Source organism: Amblyomma americanum, chromosome 7 (genome assembly GCF_052857255.1).
Source record: "Amblyomma americanum isolate KBUSLIRL-KWMA chromosome 7, ASM5285725v1, whole genome shotgun sequence".
NCBI lineage: Eukaryota > Metazoa > Arthropoda > Arachnida > Ixodida > Ixodidae > Amblyomma > Amblyomma americanum.
The window spans coordinates 104,604,617-104,631,230 of NC_135503.1; the positions used below are offsets into that span (position 1 = coordinate 104,604,617).

The 26,614-nt window shown below is 46.8% G+C and overlaps 1 protein-coding gene across 5 annotated transcripts in view; it reads right to left on the reverse strand.

Moving 5' to 3' along the window:
* The window catches only part of LOC144099447 (uncharacterized), a 75,453-nt gene that overhangs the window by 41,384 nt on the left and 7,455 nt on the right, over positions 1 to 26,614 (reverse strand). For all 5 annotated transcript variants that reach the window (XM_077632750.1, XM_077632749.1, XM_077632748.1 and 2 more), the window contains exons 2-4: positions 8,272 to 8,367; positions 7,274 to 7,297; positions 4,594 to 4,620 (exon numbers count right to left, since the gene is read on the reverse strand). In XM_077632750.1, coding sequence (XP_077488876.1) covers positions 4,594 to 4,620; positions 7,274 to 7,297; positions 8,272 to 8,365 — 145 coding nt within the window. In that variant the 5' untranslated portion in view covers positions 8,366 to 8,367. The remainder of the gene's footprint in view (positions 1 to 4,593; positions 4,621 to 7,273; positions 7,298 to 8,271; positions 8,368 to 26,614) is intronic.

Below are 26,614 nucleotides of genomic sequence, written 5' to 3' on the forward strand. Positions count from 1 at the left end.
GCCCAGTGAGTGGCTCATAGGCAATGACGCTATGTTGCTGGGCGCATCATCGCAGTGCGTTCAAACTCGGGCACGGCGGCCGCATTTAGATGGAGGCGAAATGCAGAGTTTCGGATTGAAAGAAATGAAGAAGACAAAATAAAACTGCTCGGGGTTGCATGTGCTCGTTTAAGAAACCCAGGAGTCGAAATTATTCCAAAGTCCTCCCTAACGAATGCCCGTCACCTGATCACTCAGCTTTAGCGCGTTGAAGAAAATTAATTAAATGTTATTTTCTCATCTAAATGCAACCAAATCTTCACCATAGATAACGGATCGAATTTTAGACACACACGGGTAACAGCCGCAGTCGTCACGACAGATAACTTAGCGATAAGTCTTGGCGGAGAAAAATGCTTAGCATGCCGAGCGTTGGGCTCGGGACGCACCATCCGCTTCCTGTTTGCTGGCGACCTGCACCAGCCGCCGCCGCCCGTACCTATATACACGATCGTGAGCGTCGCGGTTCGGTTCGAGGACGCGGTGTGGGCAGCCGCGTGTGGAGGTTTCCGTCGCCCACAGCGGCGCCGAGTTCCGGCCGCGCGAGGGGCAGTCGAAAGCGGCCGGACGAGGCGCTAATATAGCAGATCACCTTGAGATGCTCGTCCGTCTGCTACGTCGCCGGCGCCCCACTTGAAACTACGGACTGTGCAGTGTGTAGACCACTTTGTTGTGGTTCCGGAGGCCGCCTCATCTAATGAGCCTGGCCTTTGATGGTATGCGGGTTCTAAGTTTCTATCGCTTTCTAGAGCGATCGCCTTTCCGCGTGATGGGGTAAGGTAGACAAGGGGAGGAAAAGAACTGGATAAGAATAGAAATGAATATACATAGTTGGCCAAAAGTCCCAGGCCACATCGTCAGCTTTTAAGCACAGCAGTGCGGCATGTGCGCAACACCTGAAGTTGAAAAATCTCGGGAAGGTGAGTAAGATTCTCATCATCTGCCCTGAGCACCATGGTAGCTTTGTCCCCAGGTCACAGTACCTGCTCGAAGGGAGACTCTGTGGCCTGGGGACTTATGGCCAACCTCGTACACGCACTCCAAACAGCAGGTGGAACGGAAGAATACCTGACAAGGCCCCTTTAGACATTTTACGCTGGAAACCCGCCGTCTGCAACAAATGTACTATCATGAACGGCAAGTTGTCTAATTCATTCGAGGAGCATCTGCCACAGTATCGTTGGCTGCTGTCCGCTCCCCTTGGACGCGAAATGTCCCTAAATTTAAGCAAAGGTGGCAAGCGAGAGATTAAGATGGAAGGACGAACATAAACGAAGCCGATCTGCCGCTGTAGAATGGTGAATCTGGTGAGTTTGTGCGAACATTTAATACGGGCCACCACCAATGACAATCATCAGCTCCCTCCCTCCCTCAGATCGAGTCCGGGTCTTCAGCTATATCACTTGCTGTGTGATGCCCGCTTAAAGAAGAGAAGGTTTTCGAATAAAATATGTGAGAGTGCTCATGTTACTAGGGTGTTCTTCTGCAAAAGCTCGCCTGAAGGCAAAAAAAAAACACGGTTTGACGTGCTCTGTGTTTTTGTAATCTGTTGATGTCTCACTGCAGCATGAGAAATGGTGATTGAATCGAAGCTCTTCTTTCCTGGAGTTAAAAATCCGCCCTGGTCGTCAAGCCACACAAAATTGGCAAATCGTAGTGCGCAAGCTTCGGCATTGATCGCAAAAAGACCCTTTTTTATTATCTTTCGCTTGTTGTTGTTTCAGCTGCACTTCCTAACTGTCTCCTAGCGCGTAGCGCGATCGACCTCAGACAGTGCCTCGATAAAAGCAAGCAAACGAACGTTTCTCGCTTAAAGCGGGTCACCGATAAGCACTTAACAGGTGACTCCCACGAACTTAAGCCGTTTGCCCTAACCTGCATGCACTCCACCAAATCCATTTGCGGATCGTGCGCGCGTGATACGGTCTTCTTCGCACTCGTGTTTACAAGAGCGACACGCAAGGTCAAGGTGGCCAGCCTCTGCGTCGCGCTTGCTCACCTTCTGCTTCAAAACTGCGCACGCATGTTCGTTCGCGCCTTGCGCGCTCGATGTTGCAACAGCAAGGTTGCTGCTGTAACAGAACCTTGTGCGTCGTGTTTCATCCGCAAACGTTCGCGCGCGAAGGGGGTGTCGATCTATTAGGCGCTTATCCCGATATCGGTTAAGGCCTCGGCGCGGTCTGGCTTAGTCGTGATCTTAGTAGCGAGAATATAACAACACGAACCCCGCCACTGCTGTGAGTAGAATACGAATGCTGTTGTTGAATTCTGCGTAGCCGGTCTGTAATAGGTCGGTAAATGCGCATTGAAGGCATATGGTAGGATAAATGGCTTATCTTGATTTCTACTTCATATCTCAACAATTACTGTTTGTTTTGCTCTTAAATTTTGCGTGTTGATTGAGAATGCTTTTTTCCTCAAGTGCGTGCGATGTTTTCACAGCAGCTTTTTTTATGCATCATAGTAATATTAAATATTAATTATTATTAATTATTAATTGGTTTTTTGGGGAAAGGAAATGGCGCAGTATCTGTCTCATATATCGTTGGACACCTGAACCGCGCCGTAAGGGAAGGGATAAAGGAGGGAGTGAAAGAAGAAAGGAAGAAGAGGTGCCGTAGTGGAGGGCACCGGAATAATTTCGACCACCTGGGGATCTTTAACGTGCACTGACATCGCACAGCACACGGGCGCCTTAGCGTTTTTCCTCCATAAAAACGCAGCCGCTGCTGTCGGGTTCGAACCCGGTAGTAATATTAGGAGAGAGTCAAATTTAGGCTGGGGCATACAATTTAGAAATTAAATGCAGTATGCCCATTAAATTTTGCACTCTGATTCCAGATGTAGGTGGCTTCTACTTGAGTCGCTAGGAAATACGAAAGGTTTCTACATTTATCTTACAAAAAAAAAAGAAAAACCATCGTCCTCACTTTCAAGATGCTCCTTAAAACCAAGGTTGCAGCTGGAACAAAACCTTATTCGTTGTGCTTAATACGCAAACGCTGGCTCGTAAAGAGGGTGCAAATCTATTACGCGCGCCTCCCAACATCGATTAAGGTCTCGGCGCGGCCTAGCTTCCTCGTGAACGCAGTGGCGCGAGTCTAACAACACGAACCGCGCCACAAGTGTGAGTTGAATAGGAATGTTGTTGACTTCTGCGTAACCTGTCTGTAATAGGCCGGTAAGTGCGCAGTAAGCTGGTCAGGCTGCGGACACCCGTATGCAAAAATCGGAAGACAGATTACGGAATGACAAATTAAAATTATTTACTTGAATAACTGTTCCCTTAATGCATGCAGAGAAAGGGCACTTCGAAGAAGCCGCGTAGTACCTTGCACACCGTACCACAAGGCTGAATACTGCCTCGTTGTGGCCAACCTTGAGAGCAACCTGTTTATTAGTGCCTGGATGAATGCATAATGTCTAGGGTTACAAAGGGATGGACTACCATCCTACGTTGCACAGTCAGTAATCCAAGAAATTTGCTCTTAGCCCTGCAGCATGTGTGATATAATGCGTGACTTTCTGGAAGTACCACTGCTTTCATGATTAACGTCAGCTGCAAAATAAAATTCAGTTCTCAAATTCCTAAAAAACTACTCTGCGCCTGATGATTCGCTAAATGGCCGATTCTCCTGAAAGTGGCATCTGTTTGTTTCCAGGCTAAGTGGGGCATCAGGTTTCGAGAGGCTGGCATTTTACGGACAGTGCAGGATACATCGTTGCATACAATAAGAACTTCGTTGTCATTTCAGTCATTATATCTTCGCTTAGTGCACGCATAGCGATGTCAAGCAAAGGATGGCGAAGGTGCAGTACATGAGGTCCACCGTTGATTTACATAAAATATACTCTCAGGACACTAAGAAAAGGAAGAATTTCGTACGAGACGAGCACTGAGTTTAACTTGTGCAACTAGACAAACATAAACGCTGTGATGCAATTACAACTCCTGAGTTTACAAAATGAATACGTAGAATTGTACCATACTTTAATTTCTAGCCGTAAATTTCAAGCTAAATGGAGCTTGTCTTATCATTTCCACCAGAAGGGAGACCAGGCTGGTGACAGTGAGAGAGAGCAAGTCGAAATTTGCGAGACCGCAACTGAGATGCCGCAAATACCATCGCAGCCACGCAAAACATTGAAAGAAAAAAAAATACTTCGCACAAAGAAAATGAAGAAAAGATGATGATGACAAAGATGTCGATGTGGTTATTTATGCAGCCAATAGCAGGCGTAATATGTTCTTCTACAGCACACAATAGCCGTAACGAGAGTTTAATGTCTGAGCAGAAATAAGGCACAAAATGTTCGATCAAACATTACGTGCGGAGCTTTAATCAGTAATAATAATTTGCTACAAGCTGAGAATAATGATGGGCAGCCAGCGAAAGTAAATGGAGTTGTGAAGCCGGGCTACAGAACTTCACAGTGCATACAAAGTCACACGGCTGTGCTATTAGCTGTAGTAACGACTTGCGGAAATTTGCATAATAATGATAGCGAAGCGGAGACACGTCAGAGTGTTAAAAAAGAATCTTTCTCACTTACTGATTTCGGATGGAGGCCGTGGAAGTCCTGCAATGAAAAGCAAGATGCCTTTATTTAAAGGAAAAGACACGTAGATAATCTGGACAACTCTGAAATAGGGAACGCACAGCAGCAACACTCAAGCAATCTCGTGCAATAGAATAGATAAGGTGTAGCGCTGACTATACATCCATAGTGGCCTTTATTCGGTCGAAACAAAAGCACAGTTCAAATGTTCTTCAGGGCTGTCGCATAACTTGTTCGCGTACTCTACGGATATGTGAGATTTATGGTTGTAAATGTATTTATTCTGGTTCCACTCCTAATTTATTTGGGAGTTACCATCAAGAGCTCCTTTTGTCACTAAATGGTGACTTAGAAACCAAGCACACGTACAACAAACAATGAAAGCCACAGGTCTAAGACAACTTATAGTTGACAACTATAGTAGACAACCACAGACAACTATACAGAAGACAACTACAGATAACTATACAGTAGACAACTTACAGACAACTATACCTGGGAGTACGTTATTTAGGTTTAACTGAACGTGCTCAGCGCGCATAACTGCGCTAATCAGACTGTCAGAACGGGAAACCTCCAGGTGCTGTTAAATCTACATAGGTATACCAGCCCATCGGTGTAAAGGCAGTTCGTTATACTAATAAACACTTAATGCAAAGAAATCAGGTTATAGAGTTTTCTCTTTTTTAGAACTTCGAGCCTGAAATTGCGTCATTGAGATTTGTGGCTACTGAGTACTTATCAATGCTACAAACAGTGCAAGCTGTTCAGCGCTACACTGATTCTAGTAAAAAGTGGGACTCTATTATTATATGAATAACTGCATACTATCACGGAAGATGGGGCGACAGTTCTCTGACAGACAGTATTCAGCAGGCGTAGACTAGGCGTGTTATCGCGGTGTTACCTAGGTACAAACGTCACGGGGTCAGTGGACACTCTCTTGATAATTTTGCACTAATGGTGATGGAATGCACGTCAGATTAGGAGTGGGCGATATCGCTAGTACTACCATTCATCGTCAGAGGTGAAGGCGAAGGGTATGCGAGTTTTTACCATCCACGAACATTTTTTTGCCAGCCTTGTCATCAGTAACGGTAGCCGTCATTTAAAAATAATATCACGAAACTAAAATATTATTATTACGGAACTAAAATCAATGTAGTAGTGTTCTTTGTCGCCTAGTCCTAGCAGGTCTGAAGCTTTGACCACTTAAGCCGAAAAAAATAACTAAGATGCGCCTGGTGTTGTCTCTTCGTGCCGTGGCAGGGCGAACAATCCGGGTGGTTTTCCTACACTCTGAAACCAAGGCGCCACGGTGGCTCAGTGGTTATGGTGCTCGGGTGCTCTCGAAAAAGACGCGGGTTAGATGCCCGTTGCGGCGGTCATATTTCGATGGAGGCGAAATGCTGGAGGCCCGTGTAATATGCGATGTCAGTGCCCGTTAAAGAACCTGAGGTGGTCGAAATTATTCGGAACCCTTCCACTCGACGTCCGCCATAGCCTGAGTGTTTTGGGAAGTTAAACCCCTAAATCAACCAACTTTGAAACCAAAGAAGCGAAGCCTGGTTGCAGGACTAAAGTGCGGCCGATTCCGTGAGTTGGCAGTGGTTACAGCTGAATCAACGTAGATGTCATAACACTAAATCTAATAATCTCATGAGATACTTGGTCCAACTGCAGAAAGTGTTCAAGATAGGCAGTCCCATCAGGAACATTTTGTGCTGAACTCTGTTCTCGGCGGGGAAACTCTTTCGCAATGCAGCTATACGGAGGGGAGGTGTGCCGGCTGCGTTGCTCCATATTGGTGCACTAAATATGCCAAATTAAGTATGAATACTAAAATGAATATGAAACTGAAAATCGAGCGCCTGCGTTTGAAGAAACACTGCAGAACGACATGACGGAGGTGAAGCAAACTTGCCCATACAGTGAGCTGTGCATGTGTACTTGTGTCCCGAATCTGCGTCACGCCTTACTGGTCACTTTGTTCGGAATGCTGCCGCACCAACTGAAATCTGTTTTCCGTCATGCTGTGTACTTTCTTTGGAATGCTGCAGCGCAAACTGAAGGCTGCATCCCGGCTACTGTGAACTTACTTCGGAATGTTGCCGCACTACCTCAGCCGTCTGTGTGCAGTAATGAAGTACAGGTACTAAGGCTGCATGGTTGCGTTACCCGACATCAATAATACTTCTTGCATCACATATCACGAAGCATCTACCGGTTTTGATTATTTTTCTTGCATCGGCAGGCGCTGAATACTACAGCCTCAATTTATCAGGGCGCATGGAATGCAGCGAAATGCAAACTTATTTAAATACCAGTGCGAGCCAAGTCGAGGGGCGTTCTATAAGCGAGCGCATGTACATGAAGATCTTTGTTTTACTGAAGGACACAATCGTAATCGCCCGACGCCTGTCAGCTGATTTAATCGCGGATTCCTCTCTCCCGTTTTCGCCCCATTTTTCTTAACGAGAGTAGAAAGTGAATACATGCTCTTATCTTAAATATACTGAGCAAGAAATCAAAATCTATTAAACGATAACGACAGCAGGATTTGGAAGAATTTCCAAATAAAACAGACGGCCTGGAATATTGAAAGCATGACGTTTGGGGGATCGAGGCGCATTATAATGAGGTATGCAAGAGTTGTTAAACTCAGTAAACTCACCCGAGAAGAATACGCCGTTGCTTTCTGAAATAAGAGAGAAACGAGGCGCATTAGTGCGAAAACAGGGTTACTTTTAAAGAACAATGCTTAGGTTAAAAAAAAACACATTTTTACTAAAAATGTCATAGGGCTCAAAGCAAAATGTATCAACAGAGGCTCAGTCTAAATAGCAAAAAAATTAGAAAACGATTTGCGGTGTGAATAACAGTTTGTTCTATAGAGAGGAAATTCTCCTGAGTGCAGTCCTCTCCTTAGCCAGCATTGCTAGGCACCAAGGAAAGTGGTGGGAGCTATGTCAGTACAGCAGGCCTGACGCAGACTAAGGTCACAACCGGTCATGACATGCACCTCCAGATGGCGATAAAAGATTTAAAAGGTTTTACGAAAAATTACAAGCTAATTCGGTAAAAATGTCTCCGGTGTAGGCAAATATGTAATTATAACTTTTCTTAACGAAGCTTTGTTTGAGGTTGCCTACTAGTGCACTCAACAAGGTAGACTAGGATGGGCGTGCAAAGGTGCCAAGATAAGGCAGTCGAGCGTTGTGTACCATTTAGGATCTAAAAGCTGCAAGTTAAAAGAACAGACCATCCGTTCTTGCGCTGCAGAGAACATCTTTCGCTTTACCGGACTGGTCGTCCGCCAATTAGTAGTTTTATTACGCGTAGTTTCTTGCGCCATCAAGAGTGTTTGCCATAGTGCACGGAACGCATTTTTAGCATATTATTTGACGTTTCGAGCAGAGAACGCTTAAAAAATACACGAGAAGCGCTTAGAAAATGCAAGAAAATGCATTCGTGTCACCGACATCACTGTGCGCATCTCTTCGTACACTGAAAACTCGTTGGAGTCTACACATTTAAAGACTCCTTCCAGTGATTAGGAACTAGTACAAATATTAAAGCGTGCGTAAAGCTTTTCTCCCGAATTAGCCCAGATATGTGACAAGGAACTGTCCAAACGAAGAGAGATAGGACGTCAGATTCTTCCCTCCTTACCTACGGCATTGAGCTTTTGGCCAGCGCTGAGTGCAGCGGTAAGGAGAAGAGTCAGAATGGAGGATAGACCTGCTTGGTGTTCACGACCAGCCATGGCTGCAAGGAAAAAAAATATGAAAGTAATCCTATTAATTAGAGCTTTTCACTTGTAGTTTTTGTTATAGTGCACACATCTAAGCTGGCCAAGTGGTTGAGCATCCGCCTCGCATGCGGGAGGTGCGGGGTTCGATCCCCAGTGCCGCCGGGTACCCACCGGTGATACAATGGGTACAAGCTTTCCCCTGGTCTGGTGCTCGGCTTATTTAGGGTGAAATGCTTGGAAAACGGGTCCTTGACCCCACCTTGAGAAAAAGAAAAATACCTTGTGTCATGGCGCTCTTTGGCCTTAGATGCCCTTGCGCCATAAAAATCCATAATCATAATCACACATCTAAGCGAATGTTTGGCTAAGTAGAGTCCACAATGTTATAATTGCACCGTATTACTGCCTTATCTTAGGCTCTTCCTTGTTTGTGGTTTAAGAGCGATGCGCATTTGAACGTTCCTAGCATAATTTCTGGCGATCCCAGGCAGTGCTTCAAGTTGTAGTTGATATCAGGTGGAAATTTCGAGCCTTTGAACGCACAGATACTGAGTGTACGGTTCACAAGCAAACCGGCGATTAAAGTTGCTAAAGTGAACTTGGGGAGTGGCTAGTAGTCCCCTTGCTTCAAACGCTTTCCTTTTATTATGCAAGCGTAAAATGTGCATATTGCCACGTTCATAACGTGCCTCTTCCTCCGTACGGCGCACCCCATACTTTCAGCTGATGCTGTGGCCTTTTTTTTATTTTAGCTCGTATCAAAACACTCAGTTTTGCCAGCAGCAAACGACCTCATCATTCTGCTTCGTGCGTATTCTCATCGGTGACATTTTACGGGACGGATGTCTCTTTTCTTTTAATATACGCAAGGAACGCCACGCAAGCGAAACAGAAAATAATATATGTCCTTTTTATTGTTCGCTTAAAAAAGCTAGAAGTCGATATGAAAACACCAATTAACAGGTTTTTTAAAAGCACGTGTAGAGAGGACACCGTAGGCCGACAGCGAGATTTTGCTTCCGTCAAGGTACACTCGGGCGATGGTTTAAACCTGCTCAGTCAAACTGCGGCCAATTTCAGTAGCGGTATTGCAAAGAGAATGATTTTGTTTTTCAAGTTCGCAAACGGGCTCTGGATGGTCCGCTTGCTTTCTGTCACTAACATCAGACCCGACAGGTGAAAACACATGGTAGGATGAAGTCGAGTTCTGCTGTCCACTAAGTCTGCACACCCGATGACAAACCCGTCACCAATACGAATGGACAACAAATAGCTCAGGTGAAATAGTAATTATCTAAATGAATTGAAAAACAAACAGAATCAAACAGAGTGGTTACTAGTGTGTAAACACGAGATTCAGTGACACCTGTTTGTGGTAGCAGTGAATTGAATTTCTCTTCGTCTCTGGCAGTGTGCGCGAGGCGTCACTATGCTGTCCGTCGTGACAGAATTGAGTTCGCACTTCTCAGCTTGATGCGATGCCATGGTGCTTTGCAGTGACGTCATGCGCGACGTCATTTCATGCGAATCAATCTGCGTAGCGTGTTGCGGTGGCATCACGCGTGACGCCTCTGGAAGCAGACCAATTAGCGACGTGTGGCGTTACGCCGACAACGTCAACGACAGCGCCGACGTCAACGCCGACACTGCAGAATCGGTAAACGTGCAAATAACAGCGAATGGTAAAAAAATAAACGGTGAATGAAATCACGATTTCTTTCACGACATGATGAAAAAACAAGAGGGGAGCAACTAGTAGGGTACACCATGAGACACTTCATCTTTCGTCATACGAAGCAACGAAATCAGAATAAACGTATTCTTCCAGTGTAAGGACTGAGCAAGAAAAGGAACACAAATTTCTCACGAGAAATAGTTTTTAGAAGGTGATCCTTTAAGCTCCTTTATTTTACTTTCGTCCTCTAAGACTTATTAGGCAATTGATGTATCGATCGCTTCGGAATTGATTAAAACACATAATTCTATAACAGTAGAGCGCAAACATGTAACCGTGCATAGGCATGAGCGTACCCTGCTATTAAATAAGATTATACTGACAGCCTGTTCCAGTTCGCTTCCGTTACTTAATCTTAAACTGATATTCGACAAGTGAAATCTCTCGTTGCACTAGTGCCTCGTACAGGATAGAACCGCACTTCTAGCCATTTTTAAAGCGTACGTACGCAAGGCATTGCTCAAAGGTCGGCCCTCATCGGTTAGAACAAACTAATCCCACTGCGCTGACACTACCGTAGCGGAAAAGGCAATCGCAATGACACAACGTCCATGTCTGTGCTGCTTGGTTCTACACTGGCATCCCGGAAGTCGGCCAAACCGAAAAACTGCAACACATAAAAACAAAAATTGCACCAAAAAGAAAAAAAAACTCGCTTAGAAGTCCTAGAGATAGCTGACGTGTTGAACCTTCACTGACGAATTACGGCAACAGTCGTGACGCGTAACACATGCGCGTAGATCCAGCTTCGGTCCATTCTTTTGCCCTCTCGTGCATGCATGAGACAACCCCGCCGGCCGCGTGCAGTGGAGGACGCCGCAGTAATCACTCGTTTCCCGCTGTCCCGCCAGAAGCGAAAACCAGTCTCGTCTTGTTATTTTACTTCGCCCCCGTGAAACACACCACCCAGCGGCAAGAGGCAAAGCGAACAAACACGAACGGGACAAGAGCCGAGTTGGATCACTTGCGACGCCTGTGGATGTCCGCGGAATATACACGCTTGAATTGCAACGCCAGCATTTGTGCGAAGGTGCTCGCCCGCCTGGCGCTGAACTGACCGATCACCTGGTCGCGCGGAAGGAGATAAGTTTGCAACGGCGAGCAGAAGACCAATTCGCCGCGCTTTTCTCGGAGTGAGCTGGACGGTTTACGCTTACGAGTGGCACCGCGCTGTAGGTTTTGAATTAGTTCGAGCGGACACTCGACACCCTTCGCTTGGCGCATTGGCATCCGGCTGACACGCGGGCTTCGGAAGTGTCTGCCGAAAACATTAAGGTGAAAAAGATATAGCTCTGTGGAATCTAGTTCCGTGCTGCTCACGCAACAGGGGCGGTGATGCGTTGGTAGACCTGCTCTATAAGAGGGGTTGCGCCGCTTCTCTTTGGGATATTGAGTTCACTTCGTTTTCCTTTCATTTTTACGGCTTTTCCGTTTTCTGCTTTTAAGTGATATTGACTGTAAGCCGTAAATTCAAGTATTCGCGTTTCGCACGGCATTATTCAGGTGGCTTGTTTTAACAAAGTGGCTTGTTGAGCGAGTTGGTTATGCATTTAACAAAACCACGCTCGAAGACACGGACAGAAGGGTGAGACACACGCGCACAATGTGCTGAGATATGCCTACATCGAGTTAACTTAAACCCTGGAGACGGAGCATTGCGCCTGAATTCTATTAAATAAAATACACATTGCGGATTTATTGTCGCGAAGTTACACATGCACTATGACGAACGGCGTAGTGGAGAGTTCGGAATTTGTAGTGACCGTATGGAGGAGGGGGCGGGGGGAGGGGGATGGTTCTTTAACGTTCATTTACGTCCCGCATTACACTAGCGTTTTTGTAATTTCGCCTTCTTCGAAACGTTCGGATCAGCAGCCGAACGCCAAAGCCATGGAGCCCTGGCGGTGGGTAACTCTTTTCAGTTATAGGAACAAGCGGGCCATAAACCGAGAAAACAGTATAAAAATGCAAGTGAAGGCGACGGCGAGTGTACCCAGAATGAAGGTGCCAATTTCTTCAACCTTAAACAATACCAGTGCATTCGTATGGGTGATCCGAAAACGAAACTTGCCTCGCCCCACTATCAAGTTGTGGCGCCCCGCTATCAACCTTTCAAAACGACAAAGCATTCTAGAATGCCGCGTGAAGGCCTGCCGATAATGTGATCCCGACTTGGCAGATGGTGCACGCAAAAGCGTGCGTGACAAGCATAACGCTGCACCTTCTACCGCAGAGCAAAGACTTTTATAACTGATAGGAAGCGCCTAATAAATTTCACACATACATGTCAACGCCCTTTAAAACTCCTGAGAATCGGAAATGAAAAATATGTACCATGTCTTCGACAACGGAATCGCAGGCGCGGCATCCGCGTACAAAGGTTTAATGGCATAAAAAAGGCCCCTGTCTGCTACTTTAAGAACCTGTTCTGTATGGCCAATGTCATTTCTCTCTTCATAAGAAGCCCTCAAAAAGGTAGGAACCACTACGAGCGTTTCCTGCGGTGACTTTCACAAAAGTCACGCGCATGTCATCAAGGGATAAGCACTCGTATGAGTGCTTCTCCACACATAAGCAGTCGTTTGCGCAACGAGAGGGCTCCAACCTTCCTTTACATTTCGGGAATTTCACAATTTTCTTCGTATTAAACATCACTGAACTCACAACCAAAGAATAGAAGCGCATCAAAATTTATCCCAGACTTGTTTCAGAACCAAAATGATTTTACCTTCAACATTAAAAAAATGATGACGCAGTTTATATTCCGCGTCTCAGGAGCGCCGTCTTTATTTGAGAGCTGGGGTGCACCTCAACCGGCATTGCGTTCCTGCTTCCACATTTACCGACGCTTATTTCAAGATTATTTTACGAGCTGGCAATACCCAGAGTTGAGCTGTCATACGCGTTATGCCGCAGTGTAAGTTGCCTGTAAATGTTTGCTTGGAATCTCCTCGGATAAAATGGTTTTAGTAGTTGCATGGTCGTTCAGCTGTTCGATAATCAGGTCGGCCTGTGCAGCTGTGTTTGTAACGTTCCCGTTAACCTATTTTAGAAAAATGCAGTTGTAATCGGTGTAGTCAGTGGAAAACATCGGACATGAAATTGAGAGAGATCATGGGAGCATTTTACAATGGTGAGGCGTTAATTCGTTTTGTCGATGTGTACGTTACCTGTTAACCAGAACTTGTCTGCATGAGTACTGAAGCACTTAACATGGCGTTATGAATCTTTAGATATTCACTCATGGGGTAAGCGTCAGGTAGTTGAAGGCTACACCTCAGTTGGATGACTTCCTATGCACCTATACTTTGTCAGTATCCCAGGTAAAAATTGATGACACACAGACTACTAGCTGTGCGCTATGTCACCAATCTCGACCATTTGGTAGCGGGGTAATAACTTGGAACATTCCAGTCTGGGCCCAAGTTCTTCGCCATACAGCATCAGCCCTCATAAATCCACTTTCATACAAGGAATGCGAGGTCGGCCTTACGCATGCAGCAAGCGGTGTATAGCCTGGGCTCGCAACGCTTGCAAACACGTGCTCTTTGTGCATCACTAGAGACAAATGTGCGAGAAACAGGCCGTACGCTAATGAGAAAGAAAGCCATTGACTTCTTTTCAGAATGAAGGCGAACTTTTCGCGAAAAAAAAAGCGCTGTTTGCAAACAATAAAGGTCGATATGTGCGGAAATGACCGTATACTCGTGGCAAAAGATATGTAAGAAGTGTAAGATATGTCAGAATGAGTAACCGTCATCATCATCATCATCTGAACAATGTGGAATGCAGAACAGAGACCTCTTCCGATGATCTTCAATCAATCTTGACTTTTGCCAGCTGCTGCCACCTCCTCCCCGCAAATCTCCTGATCTCATCCTTCCACATGACTCTACCAAATGCTGCTACATTTTCCTTACTAAAAAAAAGCTAAAAAAATTTTGTAAAGTGAAACTACACAAACTTCCCGCACTACTGACACGGAAAATCATCAGTAATACTCTTACCTGACTTCTGTAATACTATGGCACAAATTACATCGTACTTCGGGGAGCACAACTTTCGTGAGCGCCGGTACGCTGTCACCGCGAACATTGCGCCCGTGTGACGTAGCTCACTCCTCTGCCTCCACGGGAAGTGTTTTGTATACTATCTGCTCAACTCATGGGAAGCCCTGTTGCTTTTGCACACCTCGCTAACAACGCCTGGGATGTGCTGCTTGACACTTATTCGTTGGATTGCAAGCCTGCTGTCGCACAACACAACCTTTGTGGTGAAGGCGGGGCTGTCGGGAAGCAATCTGTTATCTATTTAACGGCTTTGCTGCTGGTTGTTTTCCCCGCTACCCGGCACCTTCCAGCCTCCCGCTTGACGTAAAGGTTCGCAATCGTGTCGTTCCAGCGTCGTTAGTAAAAGCTGCTCGATAATGATGCGACGCGGTGATCAACGCTTCCTCTTTGATAACCGCTTCATATTCGTGTTCGCCTGCTTTTGCGTTCGCAAACTGCTTAGCCAACTCGGTCATTGATCCTACCAATTGCTGTTTCTAACGTTGCGCACCAAAGACAGAATATGACAGAATGAAAGCCACTTCGTTCTATACTGTCAGTTACTATACGACAGAACTTCGCGTCGAGTTCGCGGCAAAATGCACGTCAAAACACACGCCCGCGCTGCATAGCTTCAGGATTATGCAAGACGAGCGCTCTATCCTGTTTTGCAAAAATGGTTGCTGCAATGGTCACCGCTCTAAAAGAAAGCACCAGCCTTCTGAGTCCGCTGTACCAGCAGTGAGCCATCACCAGCACTTCTCTCGTGCTGTATTCCTTCTTGTCCTTAGCCGCCTTGTTGCACTCCTGCCAAAAATAAACAATTTTCAGTTCGACTTCTAACTGATCCTCTCCTCCTCCAGCCAAACTCATGGCCTTTCCAGGTACACTTGAGGTAAGTAACACTGCATGCTTACACGGCGCGGATCTATAGTGAGCGCTCGGGCAGTCGGCGGGAATAAATTTTTGCAGTATTCGCAACCGGCCATCCATGTGTATGTTTGAATTTAAAAAAATGGAGGGGACACTTAACCTCCGCCATATTTATTTATTTATGACGCGATAGCGTAATGGGTAATTCATATATATGCAGAAGGTCGTTCTTTACGTTCATAGATACCTCGTAATCCTCCTACCCCACCTGGCTCTCACAAGCCCCCACCGGTGGCAGGCCTCTCCTGTTCCATTAAAGTTATTCTCCTCCTCCTCCACTGCGACAGGAGTGGTATGAGAAAACCACATAATTTATGAATGTAAAGTACAGCACGACCATTTCCGCATGTATGGGCATGTAGGCAGACCCTGGCCATCAGAGAAGCAATGTTTGCGGGGCAGAAATCTCTAATGCTATCGCATAGTAGTCTTAAGGGTAGGCTGAGCTTCATGTCATGGTGACAGAAAGAACAGTGTCCGTGTCTGCAGAGTGATTCGCGGAGAGAACACCAGACCACTGAAGGGACTCATTAACGCTATCGAGTCATACCCTTACGGTGCAGCTCACACGTCCCCTCAAATTTTATTTTCTTAGTAAACATGAGTTGCCCTCAAACGCGCTCTCTAAACACAATGAAGAACCTTGGTACGATGCAAAGGAAGCCGCAGTTTTAAGACCTACTAAGGGCTTTACGCAGTTACCGTTTACATTTTTTCCTTACAATACTAAAAAGAAACGAAAGCACAGATACTGGCAAAGCATTCTGTGCGGCACCTGCTTTGGAGGCCGGTGTACGTACCCCGTTTACCGAAAGTAACCGAGCAACAGGTTTTTGCTTCCGAACCGTATAACGCAGCCTTTACAGCACCCCTAAAGATCGGAAGGTCTCAAAACGTGAGGCCAAGGGTTTGCTTTACTTTACACAAATGCAGGGCTTAAGGGCTGTCATAAGTGTTTCACTGCGTGGCTAAGAAACAAACCATGGTTGCCCGGTTACTTTTGGCAAAGATGGTACATGCGACCGCTTGCACCGTTTCAAACAACGGTGCTTCCATTCGCTGCGTTCTGAGGACGTCCCGTCAGTGTGCACTTGTTACGAAACGACTCCTGAAGAAGCACCCTGCGGGGGCGTCCGCGAAGTCTGCGTGCATAGAGTGAATTGTGGCACCACGACAGCATGCCGGAGAGACCCAGCCACACTATAAACGCAGCGCTTGCGTTTCAGCCGTGTACTTGGGTGGCTTCCGCAATAAATTGAAAATTGGTTGTTGGGGAATGGAAATGGCACAGTATCTGTCTCGCATCTCGGCGGACACCTGCTACACCATTTCCTTTCCCCAACGAATTTTCATTTTCTTGCGGAAGCCACCTAAGTACACGGCTGAAACGCAAACACTGCGTTTATAGTGGGTCTGTCCGGCAAGCTGTCTTCAAAGCGGTGTCCCAATTGGCTCATGCAAAAAACTTTGGGGGTTACTTAAGTGCACCTTGAGAGTAAGAACTTGGGGGACACTTAAGTACACCTTAAGAGTAAAAACTTGGAGGACACTTAAGTGCATCTTGAGAGTATGATGCGATAGCATAAAGGGTCCCTAGGTTGGTTTGGGGTCCATTGGTGCACCCTTTAGGAGACATCGAGACGCTTTTTGCCATAACGTACGCTTTGCTACACATGATCGTTGATATAAATTGATGGTGCCAATTGTTGAGCTTAATTAACTGAGCGTTTATGTAATGTAATTAGCATACTGCGTGATGTGATGTGCTCGCTCAAAGTCATCGATATATCGTACTGGAAGTACGTTCCTCTGTGGAGTAGAGGTGGCGTGCCCGGCCCTCAACCCGAGGGATAGCAGTTCAGTTCCGCTTAACCATTTTTTTTCTTTTCAGCGAAACGGCTTTTCTGCCTGAGCACCCTCTCGACCGATCAGGGTTTCTGCAATCACGCCGACGCCTGGCTTTCCACCGAAAAGGACCTTTAAAAGAGTATCGGCCCGGAACATTTTGTACTGTGTTGGGTACAGTGCGCCAAGGTTTATAATGCTCCTATAAGCCTCACACACCCTGCTTGTGCGCCCCCCCCCCCCTTTCTTGCCACTTTTTTCTGTATTCCTACTCCCTCTGCCCCCTCCTCATATTGCCGGGCTTTATAGCGAAGATTCTCGTGGATGCTGTTAGGCAGTTAGTGTATAGCGGGCGGAATTTACTCTTCGTATAAACTCATGCGTGAGCACACACACAGCATGTCAGCGAGAAGCGCGCGCCTTGCGATTGCAAGTGTGATTTTGTTCGATGTCCTCTTGCGTGCCTGCGTTCAACCTCAAACAGACGTTGCAGCGTTTCGCAAGCCACACAGCGAGCGTAGGCGAATGTGGAATCAAGCGCAAGACTGCTTCGTGACCGACTGCCTCGTGCTGCTGACAGCGGACGTCACAATAGCCAAGGTCAGAGCCAGACACAAAACCTTCTTGAACGCCAACAGCTGCGTGGATTCTCCCCGGTTACGTGCCGACCGCTCTACTTTGTGCCCATCTAGCTGCATTTTTTTGTGAGAGACCGAGATACGAATGTCTTCTACCTGCGGTGCGTTGATGCAGTTGTATACAATTCCGAGGCTACACAGGGTCATGGATAGTAGAAACGAAAACAGTACTGCGCTAAGAGACGTGGGCAAAGAGAAGGACGTAAGAAGGACGAGCGCTAACTAAAAACTAAAATTTATTGTGAAGGCCGCGTAAAATATACAGTTAACCTAAGGGAAAACCGCATATGCGTAAGACAATGCACACCCATGTTAACACTACCGTCGCGGGTCGCGTGGCAAAAAATATTACGCCTCTCTTTAAAATGCGTTACAGATGGCTGGCTCACATATTCCATGCTTCCTTTTCTGCTGACATAAGCCTCCATTAATACCCTAGTGAAACTATTCTTGTGACGACCCAAAGCGGTAATGTCAGCAAAACGTGGCTGGTTCCTCCATTTTTCACATTTCTTGTTATTCGAAGCAGTGCGCATTCGCATGAAAAGCTCGCCATTCGTTCCAGAAGTCTCGATGGTGCCTTTCGGCGCTGGGCGGTCCGCAACATTTGCGTTAGCGCATTATTCTGGTCGAGTGCATTTAAATGGAGGAATTGGAGGAATCTGTGGCACTCTGAAAGACGGTTAATGAGGATTTTTGTCCGGGCTAGTTGCTTCATTGTTCGACGGATTAGCACAGTGATATAAAACCAGGACGCAGAAGAAGGCGCGCAAGGCAGGCGGCACCCCTCCTGTCTTGCGTTCATTCTTTTTGTGTCCGTGTTCCTTAGCGCTGTGTCAATCCTTCAAGATGAGAGGCGGATGTTTGAAATTTTCTTAAAATGCCGTGAGACACTGTAGTTTCATTTTTCCGTTGGAACAGTCCACAACTCTATGAATTCAAGTTCGCGTTCTCTGGAAACGCGTCTTGGCCAAAAAAGTTTTCAGCATGTCTGGTTCCGTGGCTCCAGCCACTCAAACCTTACTGTGACATGGCGAAAAATATCGCTGATACAAGATGTGCAAGAGTGTCAGCGGGAAGGGCTCACGGAGAAGTGTTCTGAGTGAAAACTTTCTTAAAGCAGAGGACAATGAGGTCGATCATAAGTGATAGGAAATATAGGCATTCCAACAACAACAGTGTCCTGCCCTAAGATATAACAGAATCTTTTTCGAGAAACACGCCAGCAGGAACAGTTGGTGGTAGCTTTTGTTTTTATTATTTCCATCCATATTTCTGTGCAATCCAGGCAGATATCACTTAATGCATGTGTTTGTGCTTGCAGAGTCTTAGTCAGAATTCTTCAGGCCAAAGATTCGCATAATGGAGCCATCACGGCATAATTCCAGGCCAAATATCCTTAAAATGCAAGAAGAAGATTTATTCTCGCGACAGAAAAGCTTGCTGCTTGACGCGTACTTCGAATACTCCGTTACGTAGAGCGTCCAAGAAACATTCATTCCACTACAAGTGAACGCTATGGAGTGGAGGCTTCTGCCGGGAGGTGCACTTAACCCGGTTTGGAGGTTTAGTGGCTGCACAATTCGGCCGCTGAGCCCAAGGTCACGGCATCGAAACCCGGCAGCGGAGCAAGCATTTCGACGAAGGCGAAATGCAGAAACGTCAGCGCATGCGCAATGCGATTCAGTGCTCGTTAAATAACCAGAGGTACCTAAATTAATCGAAAGCCTTCCGCAACGGCGTCTCTCACATAACAAACGTAGCGCATGTATACATGTACGCTTCAGCCTTCAACAACCTTACAAATCGATATACAGGCGTGACGACTCCACTACGTGTTGTAAAAATGACGGCGCTACTCCATCCTTTCTCGTAACGCCTGCATAACCCAGCCCAAAAACGCAAAAATAAATCTTCGATGTTGAAAAAATTATTGTTCTATTATTTCGGGACTTTACTTTTCATAAGATCAAAAATTCTTGCAGTAACGCAAAATTTCCTGTAGTATTGCATAGGCGTCTTCGTAAAACCCGCCGCGATGGCTCAGTGGTTAGGGCGCTCGTCTACTGAGACAGAGTACCCGAGTTCGAACCCGACCGCGGCGGCCGTGTTTCAATGGAGGCGAAACGCAAAAGGCGCCAGTGTGCTGCACAATTTCTGGCTTATCGCATCTATCAAAATTGCTGCCGAGATTCGGATCCTGCGCACCGATCACTCGTTTGGGCTCCAGATCACCAAGGCCTCCGCGGAAACGACGCAGCGGACGCCGCCGCCCGCGCGCTCTCTCTCCGGGCATTTCTCACGGGACCCAACGCTGACCAGGACTCCGATTTAAATCCGGTTTACACTTTTAATGAAATATGCGATTATTACAAATCCACGCACCGAATTCTTCCCACCCCGTGCAAAGGGCTGGGGAAGGCCAATGAGCGGGTACTCCTGCACCTGCTTACTAACACGATGCTGTGCCCGGCAAGTCTAAAGCATATCGATTCTCAATTCGACGGGCGGTGCTCGCACTGCGGGTAGGCGTCTGACACCTACCACATGGTGTGGGCCTGCCAGCAGAACCCATCCCTACACCTATCCCAAACCCCACCCGAGAGGACTGGGAGGCGACCCTGTCCGGCTGCTGCACCCTCGAGGCCCAAAGAGCCTTAACGCAGCGCGCCCGGGCTGCGGCAACCGACAATGGGGTGCCTGGCTAGGCATCCCTCCTAGTGGTTGTAAGGGCGTGATCCTTCAGGTCACGACCCCCAACACTTTTCTGTATCTTTAATAAATGTTTTCACCGCCACCACCCAGTGCGCTGTACGATGGCAGTGCACGTTAAAGATCCCCAGGTAGTCGAATTAAATCTGGAGACCTCCACTACGGCACCTCTTTCTTACTTTCTTCTTTCACTCCCTCCTTTCTCTCTTCTCTTACGGCGCGGTTCGGGTGTCCACCGAGATAAGTGAGACAGTTACTGCGTCATTTCCTTTCCTCAACGCCAATTTTCATTTCATTTTCATTTTATATCGTCACAACCGAACTGGCTCTGTTACTGCAATAGCAACCAATGGATGCGGCAGGAAATGCTGTGGTTATGACACGAGTGAGTGAGTGAAAACATTTATTGATTTCCAAAGGGATTCGCGGATCGAAGGCTCCGTCGTCTTCGTGCTTGCGCCGGCGACTAGAGCCTTCTTTCAGCAAGGGTGGGCCCCTATTCCAAGGCTCCACTGAGTCGTGCTGCACCGGTCGCGTGCTCTATAAAGGCCCTCTGGGCCGTGAGCTCGCTGCTGGTGAGACGACAAAATTTTTGTCGCAATGCGGGACTACCCTTGTCATTTTCGAGCGGGCTATGTGGCGTCCGTGCACTTACGGAGAGTGATGAAAGAGGTTTTCCCGCCAAAAGCTTACTTCTCTGTCGCTTGTTATGGCAGAGACGAAAACAAATTGACGCCTTGCGTGGCAGCATAAGGAAGGGGAAAGTTGCATGAACTTGGCGGTTCTTAAATCGCTCCACGCGCGCTAGAAATCGCTCATGGTCTATAAACTTTACACCTACATGGATCACAGATTCTCAGTCAGGCAAGCAGGGGAATATGGAAAGGTATCGCGGTTTGTTCTCATCACGGTAAGTTCCTTTTATCGTTCGCGAACCAGCATACAACTCTAACTGCAAAAAAGATGCGAGCAAACTATGCTTCTCTGTGCGCAATCTCCTCCGCCTTTACGCACCCCCGCCCCATACCTCAACATAGCGCAGGCCGCACACAGCGACGGCTACAAACTCGGACTGCTCCATACCCCGATACCCTGACCAATTCCCCTCGTCGTGCAAACTTTTCGGCAAACCAGGAGACTTTATACACACCCTGCTCACATGCCCCACCTTCCCTCATCCCCTATCACCGACCGTGGAGGAGTCTTACTGGGACGCTTATGACCGCAACTTCCCCTCAAGACCAGCGCCGGCTCATCTCCAGCGCTCTTAGAAGGATTGCTTTACAAGGGCTATACTTCCCGTTGAAGGGGTGCCTCCTCACAGTGAGGGAACATCCAAGCTCCATTTAGGGGGCTTCGCCTCCACCATCTACATCATCGTTGGCAATAAAAGTTTCCACCCCCGCCACCTCCCCCTTCCAGATTCTCAGTTTCTTGCAAACATGAATTCCAACGAACTACCCGCAATTTCACGTCCAACATTTCTGCACAAAATTTTTTGAATATTGTAGAACTGTTAAATACTGGTATAAAATATTGAAGGTCATGGTCCATTATTCTGATATGTAGCAAAATAGCGTAAGTTTCAATTATGTGAACTGCCTGCTCCAGGGCATCCTCTACTTGGCCGTCCTTAGCAGTGGTTACCCACAGGGTGATGTCCTCCGCGTATAAGGTGTGCTGCAGCCCCGGCAAGGCGGCGAGTTTGGGGGGCACTGTATTGAGTACAAGGTTAAAGAGGAAAGGCGGTTAAAGACTAAAGAGGAAAGGCAACAAAGAGGAAAGAGATATCCATACTTTATGCCCTTCCTTGGCACTATAAAGTGACCACGATTGATGTGGCGAATGGAACTATGCCCACGCTCTCCCTTCCTTTTTTCTGTCCTAACGCTTTATTGCACGCCTGACGTCTCAGCACTTGGAAGAAGCTGCATACGATATTTTGGATGCTTGTAGGATCATCGACCGAGGGCCATAACATCTGCAGATTTTTATGGGACATAAAAAATTGAGCGAATTTTTGTTTCCCTGGGACAATAAACCGAGGCTTCAATCCAGTTAGTCATCGTCAGAGCGCGCGGGCGTCCGTTTGACGACACTCTAGCGTTCCGCACTGGCGCGCCGTTTCGTTTTATCTCCTATTGTGAATGTGCACGTATAGAATGTGGCCAATGAGTTCTCGAGAAGTGTCTTCAGGCTGTTACGAAATCTCCACGCACAGATGGCGGTGGCCTGCTGCGCCGCACCCAGCAGTGAGATGACCACACCTGGGTCACAGTGGCCTATCAAGAGAGGATCCACTGCGATAATGGCTGCCGTTTGCTGCGTCGGGAACTCCAAGCGGCCGGTTGAGCAAGAAAGCACGAAAATTGCTCCCATTTGGGATGCGTTTGAGCAAGGGTCACATGGAGAACAATGCCTCCAGATGCCCAGGAGGAGTGGACGAGGGAAGAGCGTGACCTCTGCCAGATGGCAATACAAAATGAGGCAACATCCTCTTCGTTTTCCTACCCTGTTTGTTTTGGGGGCGAGGGGGGGGGGGTGATGAACGACCATCGGTTGATAGGGGGGAGTCGGAGTTGAAAGGCACACGGCCAATATTGGAGGTGGGTGATAACAAATGCTACCAATGGTGAGTTTACTAAGCCTTCTAGGCAGGTTGCATGCTTACTTGCAACGGTAGCTGCCATGAGGCCAAGTGGTATTAAATGAAAAGTACAGCCACGAGTCCCAATTTTTTTGTCCCGAGCGGTGCGATAGTATTGGAACTTTTAAGCCTCTTAGTTTTTCTGATCCTTGAAGTTATGTCTGTGCCGCTGACTTCGCATGCGTTGTGTCGGGCTCGAGCGCATACGTTTTGCGCTCGCCGTAAAATACTGTGCCCTTGTTAAGAATGAATTTGTAAATGATGCTTGATACCTGACCGTGACCAAAAAGATAAAATATATCTGTTTAACACGAAAACTAAGGACCGTCTCTTGCTAAGTTATAAAAAGCAAATAAACTGTTTCAAACTTTAGGGTCTTATCTGTGCGGCCGATGACATTGCTTACTGCGTGCTCTTAGAAGCGTTCGCTGCAAGAAGAAGCACCAAGATAGAAATAAACTTTCGCTACACTCATCTAGGGATAGAAGGTCATGAGAAGCCCTTTTGTTGCGGAGGTCACCGGATGAACGATGTTGCCATTTCACACTAGCAATTTGATTCTTCTTTTCCTTACGGTATTTCTGATCGAAAAAACTTTTTCTAAAAATACAAAGTGACAACTGCAGTGCTCTATTCGCACCTTCTGCAGTAATTTGATGTGTGAGGCTTCCGTAAAGTTTCAATAAAAAAAAACAATTCAGCGCACAGATTCGTGATGATGTTATTTGCAATGTGGATAGAGGAAACCGATTCACAAACAAAACAGTGGCAGCATTTCGCTCGAGTCTGCAGTCTGCGCTGTATTTTCCATATAGGTTGCTGTAACTTTAAAACCTCTCCTGTTTACAAATTCCTTCGCGTTGCTGAATTCGATATAAGATTTGTAGATGCAGTCAACAAGAAACCCAAGGCTATTACTAACCCTCTACGACTGAAAAGTCGACTAGCCCACCCAAGTTAGTCCTTGACATTTGGACATCAAAACAAACTGCGCCGAGATAACTGAAGGAAGAACCTGTAAGAGGGGAAAAGTAAATGGTCTCATTGTTGGCAGTATGCGTACGCGTAATAAACAGACGTGCTAGCGAGGGGCACGAGGAAAACTTCCAGGCGTCCGGCGGCGGTGAAAATTACTCCCCTCAAGTGAGTCGCGCGTGAAACCGAGTAAGGAATGAGAGTCGACAAAAGCAGTGTCGCAACGCGGGCAGCGCGCTGTTGTTGACAGAGACGGGCGGCACACAGAGAGGAGATCTGCGTAGGAGGACGGCGCAGAGCTTGCAATTTAAGCGTTGACTATGCGCGCGTCAAATGAAGTGGACACTGCTAGCGGACGTATGCATGGGACACATCCCACGCAGGTGCTACGCCGGAATGTGTGGGTGGGTCTCTCTAGGTAGCGCTGGATATAAAAAAGACAAGGCAGAAGTGGCAGGAGCTGGGAAAAAGAAAGGAAATGACGTCACCAGGGTGCATTGGAAAGAAAAATTGAGTCATTGCAGAGAGAAATACTAATGAAATACTAACAAGAAAAGAGACTGTTCACTGTGTCGCCTGAAACATTTCACTAAGAGCATTAGAGAAGGTGCTATCACGTGCTTATCTAGGGAACACTCGTATTAGTCCCAAGGACACAAGGGCTTTTTAGTGCGATATAGTGAGTTGCTTGCGCCGCTGCATTTAAAATAAGCTTGCAAAAAAGTATTCAGACCATAAAACTTAACAGATGAAGATAAACAAAATAAAAAATGACGGAAAGTACAGTTCACGCACCTGCTAACTTTAATTTCTTACAAAATAAGAAATTCCCAGATCATCCTATAAAATCAACCTCACAAAAAGGATTCTAGCCACCTCCATTCGTGGTTGCTTCGCACTGATTGTTGAGATGACGCAGCACGTTTAGTCTGAATGTAATAAGCGCAACATGACGAGACCGGAGAGAGAGGTTAAAAGTGAGCCTTCTAGCTACGTCCAAGCCAGGTCGAAATGAAGACAATCTCGATGGTTCCTAGTCGCTCGAGTGCAGTTAAAAAATTTGCACGTTCATATGACTTGCGCCGCTTCGTTATAAGGAACTACGATTCGCCGAAAGGACAAAGTCTACATGAGCGTTTCCACAGATTGTGAGCGCGTCCGGTGCGCTATCGCTAACGTGGCATATTAGTGCATACGCGACAGTAGAAATATTTTTTGACTCGATGGCCTTAAAAACGAACTCCATCGAGCTACACTGCAACGAAGCCGATAAAAACGGTACCCGGCGCATAAGAAAAACCGCCCTATCTCTAACAGACAATGCGCAATGTCCATGATCGGCATCGGACAAGCTGCGTTCACCTCACAGCAAGAGGCAGTCCCAGTGATTTCCAATCACTCCGCTATTGCGCCGTGCAGGGCCACCATGTCACAGAATAAAGGAGTGTGTTCAATTTACCTTCAAATACATTATTCCATCCTAAAAAGCCGTCGGTTATACGCCCTCTGTATGACAGGGACCACGTGTTGACCATCTTCTATAGCGGAAAGCAAGTAGAAATGTTCTAGAGGAACCACTCTAAAGCGTATCCACTTATTGCTTTCCGCTATAGGAGATGGTCAACACGTTTACGTCTTTTTCCAATCCTTACTGCGTTGTTTATGTATTAATGTTCCAGCTACCATTATCCTCTGCTATAGCTTATGCTAAGAACGCTTCGAACATTTTCGTAAGACTCCATTTAATGTCCTGCACTTGAGTGCCTGGTGGGATAGCCACAGACCGAATGGTTTTCTTCTGGGAAATATTGATATGCTGCTCTTGATTATATGTGGCGTCGCTTTTCTCTCTTCCATTGCAAAACAAAACTTTCATGATAGTTCTTCTTTATTCCGTCGCGGTGGCTCAGTGGTTAAGGCGCTCGGCTATTGATCCGGAGTACCCGGGTACTAACCCGACCGCGGCGGCCGCGTTTCGATGGAGGTGAAACGCTAAGGCGCCCGTGTGCTGTGCGATGCCAGTGCACGTTAAAGATCCCCAGGTGTTCGAAATTATTCCAGAGCCGTCCACTACGGCACCTCTCTCTTCCTTTCTTCTCTCAGCTCCTCCTTTAATTGCCCCGCCGCGGTGGCTCAGTGGTTAGGGCGCTCGACTACTGATCCGGAGTTCCCGGGTTCGAACCCGACCACGGCGGCTGCGTTTTTATGGAGGAAAAACGCTAAGGCGCCCGTGTGCTGTGCGATGTCAGTGCACGTTAAAGATCCCCAGGTGGTCGAAATTATTCCGGAGCCCTCCACTACGACACCTCATTCTTCCTTTCTTCTTTCACTCCCTCCCTTATCCCTTCCCTTACGGCGCGGTTCAGGTGTCCAACGATATATGAAACAGATACTGCGCCATTTCCTTTCCCCAAAAACCAATTATTATTATTATTTATTCCTCCTTTAACCCTTCCCTTAAGGCGCGGTACAGTTGTCGACGGATATGTGAGACAGATACTGCGCCATTTCCTTTTCCCCAAAACCATTTTTCATTTTGCAACTTTAGGTTTGTTCTATATGCACTCTAACGTGTCCTTATTTTGTTATAGTATTCTCCTTGCGATTTATATTGTTTCTCTTCTCGAGCGAGGCAGGCACGCAACGTTGCAGCAATTTTTCGTAGCGATGGTTGCGGTGCTTTTCGAAGTATGGCGACAACTAAGAAGTTGAATCCAGAGCACGTTA